This window comes from Cyprinus carpio, chromosome B14 (assembly GCF_018340385.1).
Source record: "Cyprinus carpio isolate SPL01 chromosome B14, ASM1834038v1, whole genome shotgun sequence".
Lineage (NCBI taxonomy): Eukaryota > Metazoa > Chordata > Actinopteri > Cypriniformes > Cyprinidae > Cyprinus > Cyprinus carpio.
The window spans coordinates 19,693,742-19,712,979 of record NC_056610.1 but is presented as its reverse complement, the minus strand read 5'-3'; the positions used below and the strand labels follow the sequence as shown (position 1 = coordinate 19,712,979).

At 39.0% G+C, this 19,238-nt stretch overlaps 1 protein-coding gene across 5 annotated transcripts in view; it reads right to left on the bottom strand.

The window, feature by feature from the left end:
- Window positions 1-19,238, bottom strand: part of LOC109079117 (phospholipid-transporting ATPase IG-like) — a 68,388-nt gene that overhangs the window by 12,864 nt on the left and 36,286 nt on the right. For all 5 annotated transcript variants that reach the window (XM_042738450.1, XM_042738452.1, XM_042738453.1 and 2 more), the window contains exons 3-18: window positions 18,662-18,751; window positions 8,343-8,423; window positions 7,671-7,778; window positions 6,402-6,530; window positions 6,024-6,112; window positions 5,230-5,280; window positions 4,808-4,872; window positions 4,635-4,716; window positions 3,954-4,104; window positions 3,489-3,686; window positions 2,965-3,135; window positions 1,741-1,928; window positions 1,589-1,660; window positions 1,387-1,460; window positions 449-552; window positions 67-248 (exon numbers count right to left, since the gene is read on the bottom strand). In XM_042738450.1, the coding sequence (XP_042594384.1) occupies window positions 67-248; window positions 449-552; window positions 1,387-1,460; window positions 1,589-1,660; window positions 1,741-1,928; window positions 2,965-3,135; window positions 3,489-3,686; window positions 3,954-4,104; window positions 4,635-4,716; window positions 4,808-4,872; window positions 5,230-5,280; window positions 6,024-6,112; window positions 6,402-6,530; window positions 7,671-7,778; window positions 8,343-8,423; window positions 18,662-18,751 (1,835 nt within the window). The remainder of the gene's footprint in view (window positions 1-66; window positions 249-448; window positions 553-1,386; window positions 1,461-1,588; window positions 1,661-1,740; window positions 1,929-2,964; window positions 3,136-3,488; window positions 3,687-3,953; window positions 4,105-4,634; window positions 4,717-4,807; window positions 4,873-5,229; window positions 5,281-6,023; window positions 6,113-6,401; window positions 6,531-7,670; window positions 7,779-8,342; window positions 8,424-18,661; window positions 18,752-19,238) is intronic.

Below are 19,238 nucleotides of genomic sequence, written 5' to 3'. Positions count from 1 at the left end.
GTTAGGCTATTCAGAGTATTCCTTTGAGAAAACAACGTGGCGTAAATAGCAATTTGGGTCACCAACCGGTCCTCCACAGCGGTTGCTCCAATCAAACTCATGCCCGTCTCCACCTGGTTATACACGGCTATGAGTTTCTCCTCTCTGTCCTGGAGAGCCAGTCTAGCCTCCCTCAGCCCAGTGTCTGCCACAGCATATTCTTCAGCACTCAGCTGCTTAAAGGCCACACACAGTGTACGGTAACCCTCCTGGTGAGCGAAACACGCAATGAGGCCAACATTGACTGACCTTTTCAATATTTAATGTCTCTACATGATGTCTCTTTCAACACAGAGATATAATGAAGGAGGTTTATGCTTCATTTCAGTATAAAAATCAAACTGGTCATCTAATCCTTGGAAATTAAAGATGCTGCAAGATATTATCATGCTGAAATCTATTGTAGTACCGTTGCATTTCGCTCAACATGCATGCGAATCCTGTCCACCTCCTCTGGTTTGACTCTTGGGAAGATGGAAGAATCAGCTCCCTTACAGAAAAGCAACGTCTCTCCTAAATAAGCAGACAGAGAATAAGAAGACAGAGGTGAGAGAAATCAAGAGTCATCATCTGCAAAACTCACAAGCACAATGCTAAGATGTTCAGAGGGGTTGCTAAGTGGTTGAGACAGAGAATAAGAAGACAGAGGTGAGAGACATCAAGAGTCATGGGGGGGGGGGGGGGGGGGGGGGGGGGGGGGGGGGGGGGGGGGGGGGGGGGGGGGGGGGGGGGGGGGGGGGGGGGGGGGGGGGGGGGGGGGGGGGGGGGGGGGGGGGGGGGGGGGGGGGGGGGGGGGGGGGGGGGGGGGGGGGGGGGGGGGGGGGGGGGGGGGGGGGGGGGGGGGGGGGGGGGGGGGGGGGGGGGGGGGGGGGGGGGGGGGGGGGGGGGGGGGGGGGGGGGGGGGGGGGGGGGGGGGGGGGGGGGGGGAAGTGGTTGCTGTGTTCTGAGTGGTTAGTGACTGTTAGTATAAATTATTCAATATTTTTTTACTTAGCAGCTATTCATTCTGAAGCGAAATACATGAAGCATTTTAACCTTAACAGAAAGACATGACCTAAAACAAAGATACAAAATATTGTGTCAAAACTAAATAAAATCATATAAGAATTGTAAAAAATCTAATCTGTACTTGGGTTCCTGCTTTAATGCAAACCAATGCCCTTTTCCTTGCTTTATCCACAGAGTCTAATTGCTAAAAAGGTCATCCCTCCTCACATGGTTTGAGTTATCTTTCATGTCACCAGGAGGAATGGTGTGGGACATGTTATTTGTATATTCAAATCTATAACCCTGATTATGAGCAATAGCAAAAGCCATGGCAAGCACCACTAATGATCTCCAGCTCACCTGATTTGGTCTGCACGATGACGCTCATTCTCCGTCTAACTGGGTCAAAGTTTAGGACATGGAGCAACTTGTACCTGAAATATTAGATAAATTTTATATAGACCCTTAACTGATAAAAGATTTTTTATAAAACCTAAAAACTAAGTAATAATGCAGCATATTAGCAATAACATTGTTCTTAATTTCAAGGGTCATAACTTACTCCTCTATATTATTTTCCCTGTTCTTTATCTTCATGCTCTTGCTCTCCAGACCAAGGAAGGTGAAGCCGTATCTGAAGAGGAGAGAAGTTATGGCTGTAAGTGCCAGCACGGGTTATTATCAGACCAGACAAGAAAAATATCATTATCTTACTTCATGGCTCCTTTGACAAGTGCGATCTCATCAGGAGAGGATGCGATGAAGCCCCTTTCCTCCTCCAGCTGGGGCCGCATCTCATCGATCCCGTCAACTTGGTCTGTAAGAACTTCTTCCGATCCAGCCTCCTTCACCTGCACCGTGTGACACAGACACAAGGCCCGCAGGAACAACTCCTCCTTCTCCTGATAGATTGAAATAAAGAGGCATACAAAATGACACTTCTTCTTATAAACGCATGCATATTTGTGAGAATTAGTGTTGTTAGCTAAAAAAAAAAAAAAAAAAAAAAAAAAAAAAAAAAAAACTGAAATAAAATAAGATAAAATATTAGATAAACTATTCGAAATGTTGCCTTTGCAGCTAACTGAAATAAAAAAAAGACTTTAGAATGAAGTACTAAAATTAATAAAATTAAAAAATAATAGAAAAATAAAAATGACTAATTGACAAAAACAAAACAAAAATTTAAATGACAATGATATTGTTTTTCTGTGCCTTTATCGTTATAGTTGTGGTGTGGACTCTGCAACTCTTTAATATTAAGAAAGAATTTTAGAACTTTATCTTTATCGTTATCTTTATAGTTATCATCCTTTGTGTGAACCAGCCTTTAGTGTGTATTAGTGACTTTACTGCAATAACAAAAAAAAAAGTTTAACTTTAAATGACGCTCAATTAAGAGATACTTGAAGATTACACCAGTTTTAATTTCATATGTAATATATAATGTAATAACATTATATTATTTATTATAATATCATTATTTTATATATAAATGTTAATATTTATAATATATAACTTTTTATATAAGTTATTTATATTGATTGTTTATTGTGAAATTCCACTGGTATCAGTATTGATTACTAACATTTTGATATTATGACAACCCTAGTATACAGAGCATGTGCACTACACACTGACAAGGGCCCTCACAAAAGAAGTGCTTTGAAAGGACTGCCCGTTTATGATAAATATGAGTACGTTAAAAAAAAGGAGGAGTAAATACACATAACTTTAGTCCTTCGTAGCCTGCCAACACAAACATTAGACGTTTATTGCCTTTGTGTTTATATCGCAGCCTCAGAGGTTTTATAATTCAAGAGGTCTGCAGTCAGTTTACATATTGAGGTGTACACATCCAACAACACTGTAACAATCCGTAAATGTAAAATCAATCCCATCTGAGGTCCTTGGGGTCTCAGAATGAGTGTAACTCACCTGTCCAGCCTTCTGCTGCAGTTTATTCACAGGTCCGTCCGTCACTGTGAAGCCATCTACCTCGCTCCGGGTGTCTCTGTGTTTGTACTGGAATCCGTCTATACAGCACTCGATGAACTCCATGTTGTTCTGGGTCAGCGTGCCCGTCTTGTCTGTGAATACATATTCCACCTGCAGGGCGCAGACAAATGTTGACCCTAATGACTATAAACCCAGGCAATAAAGCGCATTCTCAAATTAACAGAGTCTGAGGATAAGGACGGACAATTAATTTGTGACAAAACCAGTCTGCTTGCATAAATCAGTTTAACGAAGCATGGCCTGTAATTTAGAATAATCATCTGCATAACCAGCCAAGGGTGATCTATGACCTCACTACCCATGGAAGAGCCAGGGACAGCTCAGATTATATTCATGTCATGATTGACTTCTGAAATCATCTGAAACAAATTTTATTCTACATATGAAAACAAACAGCTAAAAAAGAGACCGATCTGAGCTCAGGTTTGAACAAAGCGTCTAACCTGGCCAAGTTCCTCATTGAGGTCTGAAGTGTTGACAAGCGCGCCTTCTTGGATTTCTGGGTCAAAGAAGTCTTTATCCCACGTGATAAAGAAAGAGCCCAGGAATTTCTGCATCTCCACGGTTACGTACATGGACACGGGGATTATAAAGTTGAAGAGGACCATGAAGGAGAGGAAGTCTGTAAACATCTTCAAATACTGAAACAAAGACAGAACACCTGCATTCAGTCTCTTGAAAGACACAATATCATGGCTGGAACAGCAAAGGTTAAACATAAAGCTAATTCCTAATTATGATTTATTAAGTATGAGCTGTGTAAGAGCTGACCACAGCCACCTGAGACCAGATTAGCTCATAATTTATATTAATTGCATCAAGAATGACTGATGATATAGAAGGAGTTGCTAATTGATTCATGTAATCATATTCAAATCGGTCAGATGTGAAATCCACAGACTACTCACCATATTAGTGTCTTTCTCCTTCTGAGTTTTCTGGTTGTACCAGGGCTCATCCTGACCTTCTTTGCTCTGCCATAAATACTTTAGTGTAGTACACACAACAGCTTTACTGATGAGGATGCACAGATAGACCAGCAGAAAGGCATTGATGGATCTGCAAAGAAAAGAAAACATACACATGATCATATGTGCTTAATAATGTTATGTACATATAAAACCATATAAACAAGCCAAAATAAGATGCTAAGAAAACTATAAGTGCACAACAACACTAAAGTTTCCCTAATTCACTTATTATTTTTAATTTATTGTAATTTTTTTTATTTATTTTTTTTTTTTTATTGTTATTTTTTTTTTATTATTATTATTATTATATTTTATTTTAATAAAAATAAATTTATAAATAATTTCTGCATAAAGATATTATAGATGATTATATATTAGTTCTATGAACTTTGGTAGATGTTATTCATTTAACTGAATTCTGATTCACATCATACTGATTCACTCGATTTGATATTGATTCAGGAATATTATCGTGGAGACACAATATTTTTACATCCACCAAAAAACATTCATACATCCATATCAAATCATTAAAATTAACATTGCTAATAATCCAAATATTTATATTTCAACCTGACTGCACACTAGGGTATAATGACGCTCTTGTCACTTGCTTACTTTTCAACAGCTGATCGTTTCTGAGATTTGCCCTGGTAGTTGAGCGCCATCTTTGTCTCCATGCCCGTGTATACTGCTACACCTTTAAAAAGGAAAAGCAACGAAGAGTGATTCGGATGAATGTAATTCCTCGTCATCAAATATTCGTCTAATTAAAAGGTGCCAGGGCCTACCATAAATCTTCTTGGTGTTTTTCAACGTAGCACCTTTTAGGAGAAGGTTCTCTGGGCCCAAAGACCTAAATTAAACCATAAAAACAAACAATTATGTCAATAAAGACGCATCCTGGCATCCAAACCCGCTTTAAAGTGGCTCCTAATGAGCAGCATATGTAGACCGGTTATGCCTGGCCCACTCTCGTGAAGGACACGGCGTAGAGACTCATAAAAACAATTCAAACGGCCCAGTGACAAATGGAAGAGCGTGCAGGGCTTGAGAAGCAGCCAGGCCGGCTCTACTTGAATGCTGCTATGGGGTTATGGGTCGATGGAATAATGATCAGAGGCTAATGCAAAGGGAAAAGACAGAGCTGAAGTAACTAGGAGGTACTGTGGGATATAGTGGGCCCATGGGAACGGACCAAAGACGGTCTCACCTTACTGCTGGCTCCTGCTCCGGCTTGTAAATGTGCATTCGACCCACAAACCTGCAATACAGCAAACAGGCTCCATCAAGCACGTACACGCTCATATATGTTCTCTCAACCACAAACACACACGGAATAAATGCACAGACATCTCAGGAATGTAATCAGAGTAACTGATGAGGTCAAACTTCAGTGGAGGTAAAGAACCGACACCATCATGCACATGCATTAGCGTTTCGTTCCTTTTATATAAACTCCTTCCTCATTAAGAGGCTTGATGATAATATCTGTATTCTAGTACAGTACACTATGCAAATGAGCCTTGTATGAAATGAACCAATTACAAGGAAGATGGTCATTGGTGATGACCCAACAGTCTGGCATATTGGCAACAGCCCTTTGAAGTTTTTTTTTAAAGACCGAATTTAAGCAGGCGACATCTGGTGCTCTAGAAATCAGAAATGCAAATGTTCTTCCGCTTAAAGAGGCTTTAACGAGATGTGCTTAGCGATAGGGGGCGACGATGAGTTAAACTGCTATGACAGTTGGAGGCCAAGGACTGCCTCTCTAAACTTGCAAATTGTGTTTGTTTCAAGGTCTGTTTGTTCTTATACTCAAACAGAAAGGCTAGATAGTGTCTGCCTCTTCCATGGAATCACACCATTAGCTGCTGATCTGAAATCAAACATCCTACTGAAACTGGACTTGACATATTCAAGAACGATCGCAATGTCTACTGTTTCATCATGAGGCAGCAAAATGGATTTGGGTTAAGTGAGTGTTTGTGGTAGGGGAGTCCGTACTTGTAGAGGTCAGGCTGGGGTTGTTCACACTCGATGGTGGCAGTGAGAGCCTGCAGGTCCTTCTCTGTGTCTGGCACCGTGTAGTGTGTCTGCGGGAAAGATGGGCAAATTAGTATTCCAGGTCATGTTGTACACACAAATACAGATGGATGGAAATGGGAGAAAGACTAGGAGCAGAAGGATGATTATGACAAAACCGGGCTCCCTATTTAAAGACTTGGTACAGTAAAGGAATGGTATATGAATCCAGAAATCACTCTAGGCAATTCTGAAAAGAAAAACTATAGAATAAAATCTACATTATATCAAGACAATTATATTTGTGATTACAAGAAGAAAAACAGCAGAAATGATATAAGACTGAATGCATAAGCTCACTTTGTGGTTGGATTCTCCATCCAAGCTAGCTGTGGTGACAAAACAAGTACCGTCTTCTCGACTAGACTGCAACAAAATCAGGTCACAGGGAAAGGTCTCGTCCTCCACCACTTCAACCACATCACCCACCTGACCAGAAGCACATTGACCATAAGACAAGACCACAAGTCAGTGCTTCACGACTGCTGGGTCACAAGTCCGTTCAGATTCAAAATACAATGCTAAGTGCAAATATTGTAATGAAAATATATCATTTTAAAATAATATATAATGGAAATACTAAAAACTTGAGGTAAAATTAAGTTACATCCACACGTGTCTATTGTTTTGAACAGCTTCTGCTGTTTTTATAAAATTGTCACTTTTTCTTTAAAATGTCATATTAATAAATCTGTATATTCAATTATTGGTTATATTAATTTAAATTGACATACAAATTACAATTTTGGTATCATGCTGGGCCACCACTTGATGTCTAATTTGGGGCTGTAGACCATAAGTAATATTTTAAAATACCATTTTGATGAATATTTCTATTCTTGACGTAAAAGAGTCTTAATGATTGCTATTTGTAATAAAATCTACTGTAAAATATGTGAATATATAGCGAAAATATATGCTTATCAAAGGTGCATTCATTTGATCAAAAATACAGTAAAAACAGTATTAAAGTGAAATATTTTTACAACTTGAAATAACTTTTTTCTATTTTAGTGTACTTCTAAAAAAACAAACAAAAAAAAGCTGAATTGTTAGTAGCATTACTCCAGTCTTCAGTGTCACATGATCCTTCAGAAATCATTCTAATATGTTGATTTGCTGCTCAAGAAACATTTCTCATTATTATCAATGTTGAAAACAAATGCACTGCTTAATATTTTTGTGAAAACACTCTGTTTGTTCGGAAAGTTCAAAAGAACAGAATTTACATGAAATAGCAATATTTTGTAACATTAGAAATGCCTTTAATGGTACTTTTGATCAGTTCAGTTTAATGCATCCATGCTGAAAAAAAAATAAATAATAAAAATGGTTACAGAAGTGGTTATCAGCTACAACACAAATAATTGACACTCAGCTAGCTGTATTGGCAAACTCTTCCAACACATTTGTTCCATACCATATACAGCAAGAAGACACTCCCGGCTGTGAACGCCCCTAGTGGGCATATTTTTTGTCCACACATAAAGTACGGCAGCTTGCCACACCCAGCTCCCACGGTGCCTGTTATATGAGAGACTTGGAGAGGGTGCAGCAACTAAAAGGTACCTTGATCTTCTCACTCTCCTTCTTCACCGACCGTCCGTCCTCTAACACTGTCACTAGGTACTTATTCACCTCGTTGTCTGCTTTATGCCTCAGACAGTCCTCATAGCCCTGAGGAGAGACACAGAGAATGTGAGAACAGTATGCTGGTGTGTGTGAAAACTGCAGAAGGTCAAATGAGTACTGAGACAGTCTAACACATCATCTCACATGCAAAAATAAAACAATTCTCTGAGAATTTCCATCACATATAGCAGGCCTGTGTTAATAATAGAAACTGTGCGAATGAGCTGAGGGAGTTGAGTCATTTGAAGTCAAAGTGGACTGGGGTCACACGGTCCCCCAGGCTCTTATTTCAAAGCCCATTTAAGGCCTGAGCCCCTCTCAGTGTGAGGCCACAGATATCTGGAAGGAAGTCCACCTTTCATTGTGCTTTACAAAAGAGCTGATCCTAAAACAACACATCTAAAGCTGTGAGAGGGCCACTGTGCTGTGACAAGCCCCCAGATCATTTGTTTTGTCTGTGAGAGATGGACTCAGAGGTCAGGCGAACTCTTGGAAGGGGTCGCCATTATTTGAACAGTGACACATGGCTATAAAACAACAGTTGATTTAGTAATATCTAAAGAGTAATATAGAGAGACAGGAGCATATTCAGAACATAACACAACCAACCTGTTTGATGGCCGTCACTGTGATGACAAAAAACAGAGGTAAACCACTGGTCACGGGGCTGGTCGGGGTATCAACAATCACCTATAAGAAGAGACACATGCATGTATTAACAAAGCTGAATTACAGAATCATTTCCAAAAAGGGGGGGGGGGGGTTGATTCATCCTGAAATTGCATTTATTTGAGATTTAAAATCCTGCCATTCACATACTTTTCCATTAACTTACATTATATTTGTCCCAAATCTTCACCCCAGGTTTTTAAAAAAAAAATTCAGCAACACGTTTGTCTTTCTCTGGCTCTAATAAAGTCTGTATGCTTTATTTAACTATAATATATAGATTGCTATAGAACAGCTAACTTTATCAATATAATAATTAAAATTACTATTTTTATTCATTTACAAATCATGTTTCAGTACTGTTTATATATATATAATATATATATATATATATATATATATATATATATATATATATATATATATATATATATATATATAGTAAAGCACCATTTTATAGTTTTTGTTCAGTATTCATTTGAAAAACTATCGGTTGGTTAATGGGTGTTGGCAAGTGTGGTCCAACCTAGCTATCAGTATCGGTATGAGTATCCACTATTAGAAATGTAATGGTATTGGTCAGTGTGGTCAAACCTAGCTATCAGTATTGTTATCAGTATACACTATTAGTAATGTAATTTAGGACATAAATTAATGTTAGTATTTTAATAATGCAGCTGGACATGATAACAAGATGGATTCATCATAACCACGATAGCTTGTGTTTGAACATCCAAGATCCAGTTGCTGAAAACACTAAACACCAGTCTATCTTTAACATGAGCGGTTTTTCACGCAGTAGAGAGCGCAAACCATCACTCTTTCAGTAAACAAGTTGAGGTCACAGCCACTTGGTGTTATTAATACTTGCTCTATGTTTGTGTATACATGGAAGAAAAAAAAAATAAGGACGGTTATGAAGTCAAGACCACAGTGGTGTGAACATTTTGTCAGTCCTATGAGCTACAGTCACACTGCGTCTTCCTCTCACACCCAGCAGGACGTGGCTGAAAGAGGCCAACGCAAAAACCACACACCACAGTGAGAAACATCATCTGCACTGCAGAAAGGGCTTAAAAACAAAGATGCTGTGTGTGCCGTGTTGGTGCCAAAATTCCTGTAGGGAGAGACTGTAAAGCCGGCAGGACTTCAGAAGGTGAAAGACCATCTCAGACCAGCAGCATTCCAGCTCAGAGCTAATAATCCCCATCATCCCGATCACACACACACTCAACACACCAACACCAAAGAGTGCTTTCAGCCCTTACTCAGTCTAAGACTGAATAATCCCAAACAACCCATCTGAAACATCCACACACGTACTTCACTTTTGGACTCTGCCATTAGACGTCATCTAAACCGCTTTGCGATCCGGCCAATCATGCAGCCTCTCACTCCTCATGTCACACGCAAGCAGTTACTTAACAGCCACAAGTTACAGCTCGCAGACCAACCCAAACTCACTCAGGCATCTTTAAATCCTGCCCCATGGCTTATGCTAAAACAACACACAGCACTGTGAGAAACAAGCGGTGTATGTGCGCATGCATGTTCACAGGAGCCCAAATCTTTCAGTAGTGGCCCATCATGCGTTAAACATCTCTCAGTTGCCAGGTGTCTGCTAACGGCTGTTTAGTGGCACCGTCATCAGGAAAATAAAGAGGAAGAGCAGAAAGAGGGCTTTTCTTGCTAATTTGCTACACCTTCAGGTTAAAGCAACATTAAGGGGATAGTTCACTCTTAATTGGAAATTCTGTCATCATTTTGTCATGTCGTTCAAAAACCACTACGACTTTCTTTATGCAGAAGATATTTCAGAAACGCCTCAGTGATTTCTGTCCATACAATATAGTCAATGTTTTGGAGCCCATTGAAAAAAAAAAAAAAAAGAAAAAAAAATGTTTTTGTGCAAGTAACAAAAATGTTTTCAGTAACTATTTACTGTCGGTAATCTCCTTTACACCACAGACGGTCCTCTGTTTTTTTGTTTTTTTTTGCGATGCTCGGTCTCTTTAGTTATTTATAGTTATTTACAGAGTTATTCTATGGAAGCAACATTTTAAGTTTTGTGAATTGAACTTAAATTTACTGTTAAAAAAAAAAAAATCAAAAAGAGAAAATTAATTCATTGATATAATGTTAATATGTAAAAAGTACTAAAATCTGTTTTGCTCATTAATAATGTGCACGGTATCATATGCACAAATACAAAACACCATCATGGTAGCACACACTACACTAAAATAGTGTAATAAACATTAATTTAACTATAAAAAAACCTTCACTTACATAAAAAAAACTAAGAAGAAACAATTATTTAAATGCAAAACTATCAAATAAATGTGAAGTGTCACACAGGGAATTTGATGAATGTTTTTGTGCATTTAAACAACATACTGTAAGTAAAAAAATATAGAAAGAACATGAATTGTCACATTAGATTTTCTTCTTTTTTTTTCTTACTGCATAAAATAAAGGAACTCACCAGTTAACAGGTTAATTATAGTTGTACCATAACATTTTCCTACAGGTTTGGAAGAACAGGTGTGAGTAGACAGGGTGAGTAAATGACAGCAAGTTGAACAAATTCAGCAGTTTAGAAAGGTACTTTTGTATCGAAAGCACAAAAAACACCAAAAATAGCACCTGACCCCTGTGAATACCACCCCTGGTTTCCCTGTGGCAGGTGGGATTCTCCTCTCTTTCTTCTTTCTCTCTGAGGCTGACCCTTCTCCATGGGAGCCAGGGCTGAGTCTGGGATTCAGTCAGCAGAAAGCGCTCTAATGCGCTCGTGGCTCCTGCAAGTGATGGATGTTGTGGGGGCCAGCGGCCGCGCACATCATTTTTTTGATTTAATAAATTGATAAAGGCCCATATGGATGGAGCCCACTGCAGCTTCCCACTCGATTAAAAATATTAAGAGAGATGCAGCCCAAAGTGCCGAGGACAGTCTGCCTACAGTATGCTTTCCTTTGCTTTCTGATTTTAACACACACACACACATACACACACACAAGTGCAATGGGAGTTTATTCCCCTGGATCGCTCAGTAACAGACAGCACCACTGATACAGTTCATCAGCAACTGTAATGAAATACAGTGATTTCTCTGATGAAGTGCTGCCCCTTCATCGTTTTTACGCTCATACAAAGCACCCACACCCATCACTGCCAGACCCACCTCGCTAGTTCCACCGCCGAGACGCAAAACACCATCCATTTAACCGCCGCCTCAAGGGAGCCAATTCCCAAAGCAAATGCTGAACACATCAGTTACCACTGAAACACCTTACAGAGGCAGACACACAACCTGTGAGTTACTAAATACCAACACAGACCTTTAGAGAGACCTGACATCACAACTTAATTGGCCACGTGTGAAAATGACACTGAGGAACCACAATAAACCCTGTTAATATAACATACCATCTTAAAATAACATTGTCTTCTCAGCCGGGGGTTGGGGCTCACTGGGAGCCTCAGCATCCTTTCAAGGAGCCGCAGAGTGAATAACTTAATCAAAATGCTTAATATATATATATATATATATATATATATATATATATATATATATATATATATATATATATATATATATATATATATAATCAAAATGCTTAAAATATATGGGGGGCATGGCTTGGCCGCAATGGAGTAAGCTGTGTTCGACGTGAGCTTCAGTTAAATAGGGTGACCATATGCGCCGTTCATACGGGACACGTCCCGGCCAGGATTTTAATATTGCCTAAAATATCCAGGTTATCCAGGTCGATCGTTGTGCGACATTCATGAGAGCTAGAGAGCAGAGCAGACGGCTCCTTATGCTTTCGGATCGCTGTCGCACCTGCTGTTTTTTTTTAATTAATTAATTTATTTATTTATTTTTTTGCAGCGACGCTTCAAGTCAAACGAACGAACAAACACGTGCGCATATTTGCATCGCTTTGATTGTTCCCTGTAGATCTCACCTGCACGCGCAGCCCCATGATTGGTCGATTATGTATAATACCTGCATGTTATTGGTCAAACTGCTTTGGATGTTTTAGGCAATATTAAAATCCTGGCCGGGACGTGTCCCGTATGAACGGCGCATATGGTCACCCTACCGTTAAACCTCTATTTTAACTGAAAAACGTAAAGTGTAATCCTTCTCATACAAGGGTAAACTATTACTAAACTCCATCAGATAGTGGAACAAATCTACGGCGGGGCCATGATGGACACAAGGCTAAAGAAATTTAAGGATACTGGAACCTCCAAAACAAGGCCCAATACCTCCTCGGACCAGAGTACTGCCAAGAGCCCAGTTTAAGTGACCCAGCCCTCACCAGCTTCGGGAGAAATGGACGTTGAAGGCTTGAAATCAGAAATCCTTATCTCTCTGAAAGCGGACATCTCAACGGTGATAAAGTCAGAGCTGAAAAATGCACTCGCTGACGACTTCGAAATGCTTAAGAATGAGCTGAAGGCGGTGAAAACGGAGATAATAAATAACACCGCCGCGCTGAAGTCTGAGATCGACCAGGTGAACGTTAGCATCAAAGAGGTAGAGGCGGGGCTATCAGCATGGTCAGATGAAGTGGCTACTTTACAAAAAACTGTGAGTGAGATGAAGGCAGAAATGGCAGAACTGAAAACGAAGTGTGAGGATATGGAAGGGCGGATGACGAGATGTAACATAAGAATCATTGGAGTACCCGAAACTCCCGACTCCAGCACTACAACCTCTGTATCAAAGTTGCTAACTGAGGTGCTACAGTTGGGTAAAGAGCCACTGATCGACCGCTCGCACCGGAGCTTAGGGCCGAAGAAGCCGGGAGGGAGAACCTCGCGCCATCATTGCTAAGCTTCATTATTACCAAGATTGTGTCCAGATACTACTAAGCGCTCGCACTCGGGGTCTACTCAGTTTCAACGGGGTACCAATTACCATCTTCCCAGACTACACAGCAACGGTGGCTAAAGCTCGGGCTGCATTCACGGAGGTGAGGGAGCTGCTTCGCGACCGACAGGGAGTCCGATACGGGATTTTGTTTCCAGTGCGATTTTGGGTCACGTACAGAGGGGAGGACAGGGAGTTCACTGACCCGGACAAAGCTATGTCCTATGTCAAGAAGAATATTCTCCCATCCATGGAGGCCGCAGAATGCACATGAGACTGATCTTCTCAACTGAACATAATACCTCTGTCGACTAACTGGTATGGTAAACATGTGTATATCACTGTGCCAGATGTCATCAGGTACAAATTTATAACACAATGTTTACATTTTCTATATACTGTCCCACTTTCTTATTGGTAACGTTAATGATAACCAGCTTGAACTGTGTGCTCATAGACGGACAAACTATGTTCAGCTTAGTGTTACTACTAAAGTACTGGTCTGCTGTTTTTGCTTAAAGGATATCCCAAGCTAAAATGAAAGACGCTGTTTCAGTTCCTGATTATTATTATGGGTTAATTGCGTCAGCCATAGTTGGCTATCTGTAAAGAGTCATTACACCTGATGTAATGTTATTTAAGGAAGTTAATGCGGTTTAGTCTTGATACTCAGCATATATATTCATATATTCTCTACCAAAAATTATAACTTAAGTTTACTGTGCATTGTACCTAGAATTGTTTTACTTTACTATTCTATATTTTCTTTTTGTTGGAGGCTCGACGGAAGCCCGAGTGCTTAGCTTTAGAGTTCCCAACCACAAACACTTAATGTGTGGGTTTTTTTCTGAGGGTTGTTGTGATCACCTTGTTCATGTGGGTGATAGGGGGTGGCTATCTATCTACGAACTGATGCTACTCTACCAGACTTTTATTTTATTTTTATGTTTGTTTTTATGTTTTTGTGTCTTTGGGTTTCATATATGGTGCTCACCTCTCTGTATACACAATATGGTCAATATAAATAATACAAGAGGTTATGATGGTTGCCCTGCTAACTTCATAAGTTGGAATGTTAAATCACTTAATCATCCAGTGAAATTTAAAAAAGTATTCTCACACCTAAAACAGCTCAGTGCAGATATTGCATTCTTACAAGAGACCCATATACATTCTTGTGATAGTTCTCGCCTGGTTAGGGGATGGGCTGGCCTGGTGTATTAATCCAATTTCTGCTCAAAGACTAAGGGAGTTGCTATTATGATAAGTAAAAATGTATAGTTCACGGCATCTCATGTGCAATCTGACTTTGTAGGGCGATATGTCATTGTGGTGGGAAAATTATACTCGCTCCCAGTTATTTTAGCCTGTATTTTTGCCCCGAATTGGGATGACCTTACATTCTTCGCCAAATTTTTTTCTCATTTACCAGACCTGACATCATCATCTCTCCCCCCAACCTATGGCCAATGGATTAGGGAGGTCATGAGTTATGTTCACTTAGAAAAAATTAGACACACTGTAAGAGGGTTCACTAGAAAATTCTATATCATTTGGCAGCCATTTATTTCCTTTGTAGAAGGCACGGCAGCTACTAACATATCTATGTAACCCAATTGTGTGTTTTTTTTTTTAAACATTATTTATTGATGATGTCTTTTTCTTTTATTTACTTAGATATTTCAATTATATGTATGAATCTCCTGACTCTTATTTGTGTATGTCGGGATGCATGGAAATTTGATGGGGGTCCAGTACCTGTGGGTGGGGGGCACTGGGGAGTTGTTTGGTTTATTTGTATGGACAAGAACTAGACTTGACTATTTCATGTGAGAATTGTATATCTTTTATTTGTAATATTTGAAAATAAGAGAGACCTTGTATATATATATATAAATAAATCAAAGTTTTTTTCTCCCCTCAATATTTATGGTTTTTATTGATAAACCTACAGAATATTCTAGAACTACAAAGTGAATTGTGGGTGATTATCTTTCGGTAGAGTATATTACATTTATATTTTAATGATATAATTTAATATACAGTATCAACGCTACCAGTTTCAGTAAACAATTAGCAGTGTTGTCAATTACAGCAGAAATACCACAGAAAATATAGAAAATATTGATATTATTAATACCGAATGGACAATGGTCACAAAAAGTTTGAGAATATTCTATTCTAAAACACTGAGCTTAATTTTTCAGCAAAAGCATGAGAAATTAGTTAGTGACCTGTTGCCAAATTCAGTGCATAAAAGCTGTACTACAATGTGTCTGCTCTCATCTGCCACAGAAATATGATTCTACGTCAGTGCATCACAGCGACATTCAATTCTGTTGTCAATAAGCACAGATCTTGTTTTCAGTGACATAAAACTGCACAGATAAAAATGAACGAATTTTGAGTGTGAAAAACTATGTGTCCCATGACTGTTTAATATATATTTAATGGAATTCATAATGTCTGATGGTTGCTTTAAGATATTGTAAAATAACGTTTATTGAGACTTTTTGTCTGCAGGCTTCCACCTGTGTGTGTTTGCACAGTGTAAACCAATGTTTCCTCAACTGCTGGGTCACAGATCTGTTCTGTTGGTCTGTTCTGGTCTCAGCCTAAATGCAAATAATAAAATGAAACTTAACTATATTGTGCGATAAAATAAGTATGCCGTCAAACAATTAATCGTGAGTAATCACATCCGAAATAAAAGTTTTTGTTTACATAATTATGTGTGTGTACTGTGTATATTTATTATGTATATATAAATACACACACATTCACACAATAGTTTGACAGCACTAAAATAAGTCAAGTTTGCATTAAGGACATTTTTGTATGGTAAAATGTTTTGGTTGTTGGGTCACCACTTTAGGTCTATTGTAAAATCTGAGAGTTTTTTGATGCAGATGCGCCCCTGTTCCATTTTTGCAGCATTACAGTCATGTTTGACCCTGCACATACTTTTAAATAACTAAAATTAACATTCTGAATAGTTCAAAATAAAGAATCAATTAATCATACTGTACACACTGTATGTACTTCCTTTCATCCCTCACATTCGACTACTCTAAGATATATGCGCCGAAAACATCCTCTTATTTCTCATTATGCACGAATTTCCTCTTTATGGTTATGCACACTTCCACTCGGCTGAATACTGAGTACTTGTTAGCGCAATCCTTCAACTGCCTTCACACACACACACACAGACACACACACACAGGTATTTAGAACATTCCAGCAGAATTTGTGTCAAAATGTGCGTGTGAGAGACAGAGATCCCCCTCGACTCCTCCCCTCCTTCTGTTCTCCTCTCCTGCCTCCTCCCATCTCTCTTTTCCCATCTGGGGATGGCGAAGGCACGCAGTGCTATTTTTAGCGTACTGGTGCTTTTTTATCAGTCAGTGTCTATTTGTGGCTCAAAAGAACTAGAGAGGGCTTCCTGGCTGCTGACGTCAGCAGTGCCGTGCTGCAGAGGCGTACAGAGAAAGGGAGAAAGAGAGAGAGAGAAGGGGGAGAACAAAGAAATGAGGAATAGAGAGGGTGTGAGGAACAGAAAAATGGCATGGGGAGACAGAAATGGGCGTAAGATGATGGTGCGTTCGCAATGGGCCTCAGGAGAATCATGAGGATCTATTTGGAGGCTGGTGATTTAAGCGCCGTTCTTGTGTGACAGGCGCGGATGTGTGTCTCCTTCATGCTGTTATAATAGTGGGCTGCGTGGGGAGAGCTAGTCAGACAGGATAAGGAGCCCCTCCAGAGTAAAGCAAGATTAGTAGAGGCACGCCAGGCACATGCCAGAATCGGGCAAACACCTGGGGATCTCTCTCTCTCACACACACACAGAACACGTCACAACATGGATGCACATTTGATGTACTGTGAGATGCATATGTATAGGCTTGTGGACAAAATAGAACGAACAAGCTTTGTTTAGTTAGTCAGTGACTAAGAAGACATTTTTCAGTCACATTAAGCATATAATGTCAAATCTGTATGATCTATAACATTTCATTCATATAATATACAAGGCTTATTTAACTGAGAATCTGGATCATGAATTAAATTCAAACATTTTTTATCTAAGAATTTTCTGATTTCAAAAGATCTTTCAGATGCTTTTTTATATTTTCAGACAACTGCCTATTCATATTTCAAACATGAGTTTGAAAGTCTTTTTGACGGTTCATTAAAAGAACTGGCTTATACGTTCATGCATTTGAGAATAAGCCTATACTGTCAGATTGTTTTTGCATAGGCAGCCAGCGAAAAATTTCAAAAGTTGTATTTTACAGTGCATAGTCCTATATTATCACATTCAAGTTTGGGGTCAGTAAGAATTTTTTTTTGAAAGAAAATAACACTTTTATTTAGCAAAGACACATTAAATTGATTCAAAGTGACATTAAACATTTATAAATGTTACAAAAGATTTATTTTAATTAAATGCTGTTCTTTTGAACTTTCTACTTAAAGAACCCTAAAAATATATCATTGATTTTACAAAAACATTAAGCAGCACAACTGTTTTCAACATTGATAAGAATTTTCTTTTAGCAGCAAATCAGCTCATTAGAATGATTTCTGAAAGATCATGTGAAACTGAAGACTGGAGTAATGATGCTAAAAATTCAGCTTTGCTATCCCTGGAATAAATTACATTTTGAAATATATTAAAAATAAAAGTTATTTTTAAATGCAATAACTAATGTTTTTGAATTTTACTGTATTGTTAAATTAAATAGAAGAAGCCTTGGTGAGCATAAGAGACTTCTTTTAAAACCATTCAAATTCATACTCAGCCCAAACCTTTGAACAGTATTGCCTTGATGCTGCCTTAACCCCATACTGCCTGAGACCACAGCATTTGCAGGTTTGGACACCATCATAACAAAATAAATCATTAGCCACAATCTCACACATTAAAAAAAAAAACGCTGTTGAGTCAGGTGTCAAATCGTGCCCTTCAATTCTCCGTCCTCATGAACCTGACACCAACAAGACCATATGCTCTTCAGCAATCCACCATTACCCTTTATTGAATACACACACTTGTCTAAACTGCATCAGCTGTTTACAAGGTTCCACTCGCTAGTTTAACTAAGATTGCCTTCATGTGCTTTTATGGAGTGGAGCAGAGGCTTCCCCGTCTCACTGTCTCTCTCTGCCATTATCATCACAGATCCAATGACATCAGATCAGCACGGGGCAGAACCAGCCAGGCTATGAGTCACACATAAACACACTTGTATCCCCTCTCTCTCTCTCTCTCACACACACACACACACACACACACACACACACACACACAAACACACAGTTTGTCTCTATGGGAATGGCAAATGCTTATGACTGATCAAATGCACTCACTTACCTGTACCAAGAATATGATGAGGAAGTAAAAATTAGCAATTCTTCTAAACTGCTCGAATAGGTTCTTTGGCAGGAAGTTCCACACTGTATACTGAGGAAGTGAGAAACAACAACATCAACAAAAAAAAGTGTTAAACAGTAACAAGCTAAAAACCAACAAGCTGTCAATTACTTTATTTAAAGTTGTAAAAAGGGTTTTAAAGGGATAGCTCATCCAAAAATGGAAATTGTTTCATTGTTTATACTTACTTCACAAAAAACTATTAAATGGCTTCAGCAGACTCGTGATATAGCACACAAGTTATGTCAATTAATTTTAAGGTGCTTTTCTGTCATCTCTGAAGCTTGCCAGGCACAGTTACAATTCATTTTCATTATATGGACAGAATGGACTTTCTCCAAAATCATACAGAATTTTTAATTTTTAAGTGAGCTATTCATTTTCTATTCATACAGCAATGTGAGTCTAAACCCACATCCTGATGAAAAGTGGGAGGAAGGATTAAATGCATCCAATATTCATCAGCTCCTGTGTTTGTGCTTTTCTGGGAGAGGGAGCTGAGACGAGAGCTCTCTGA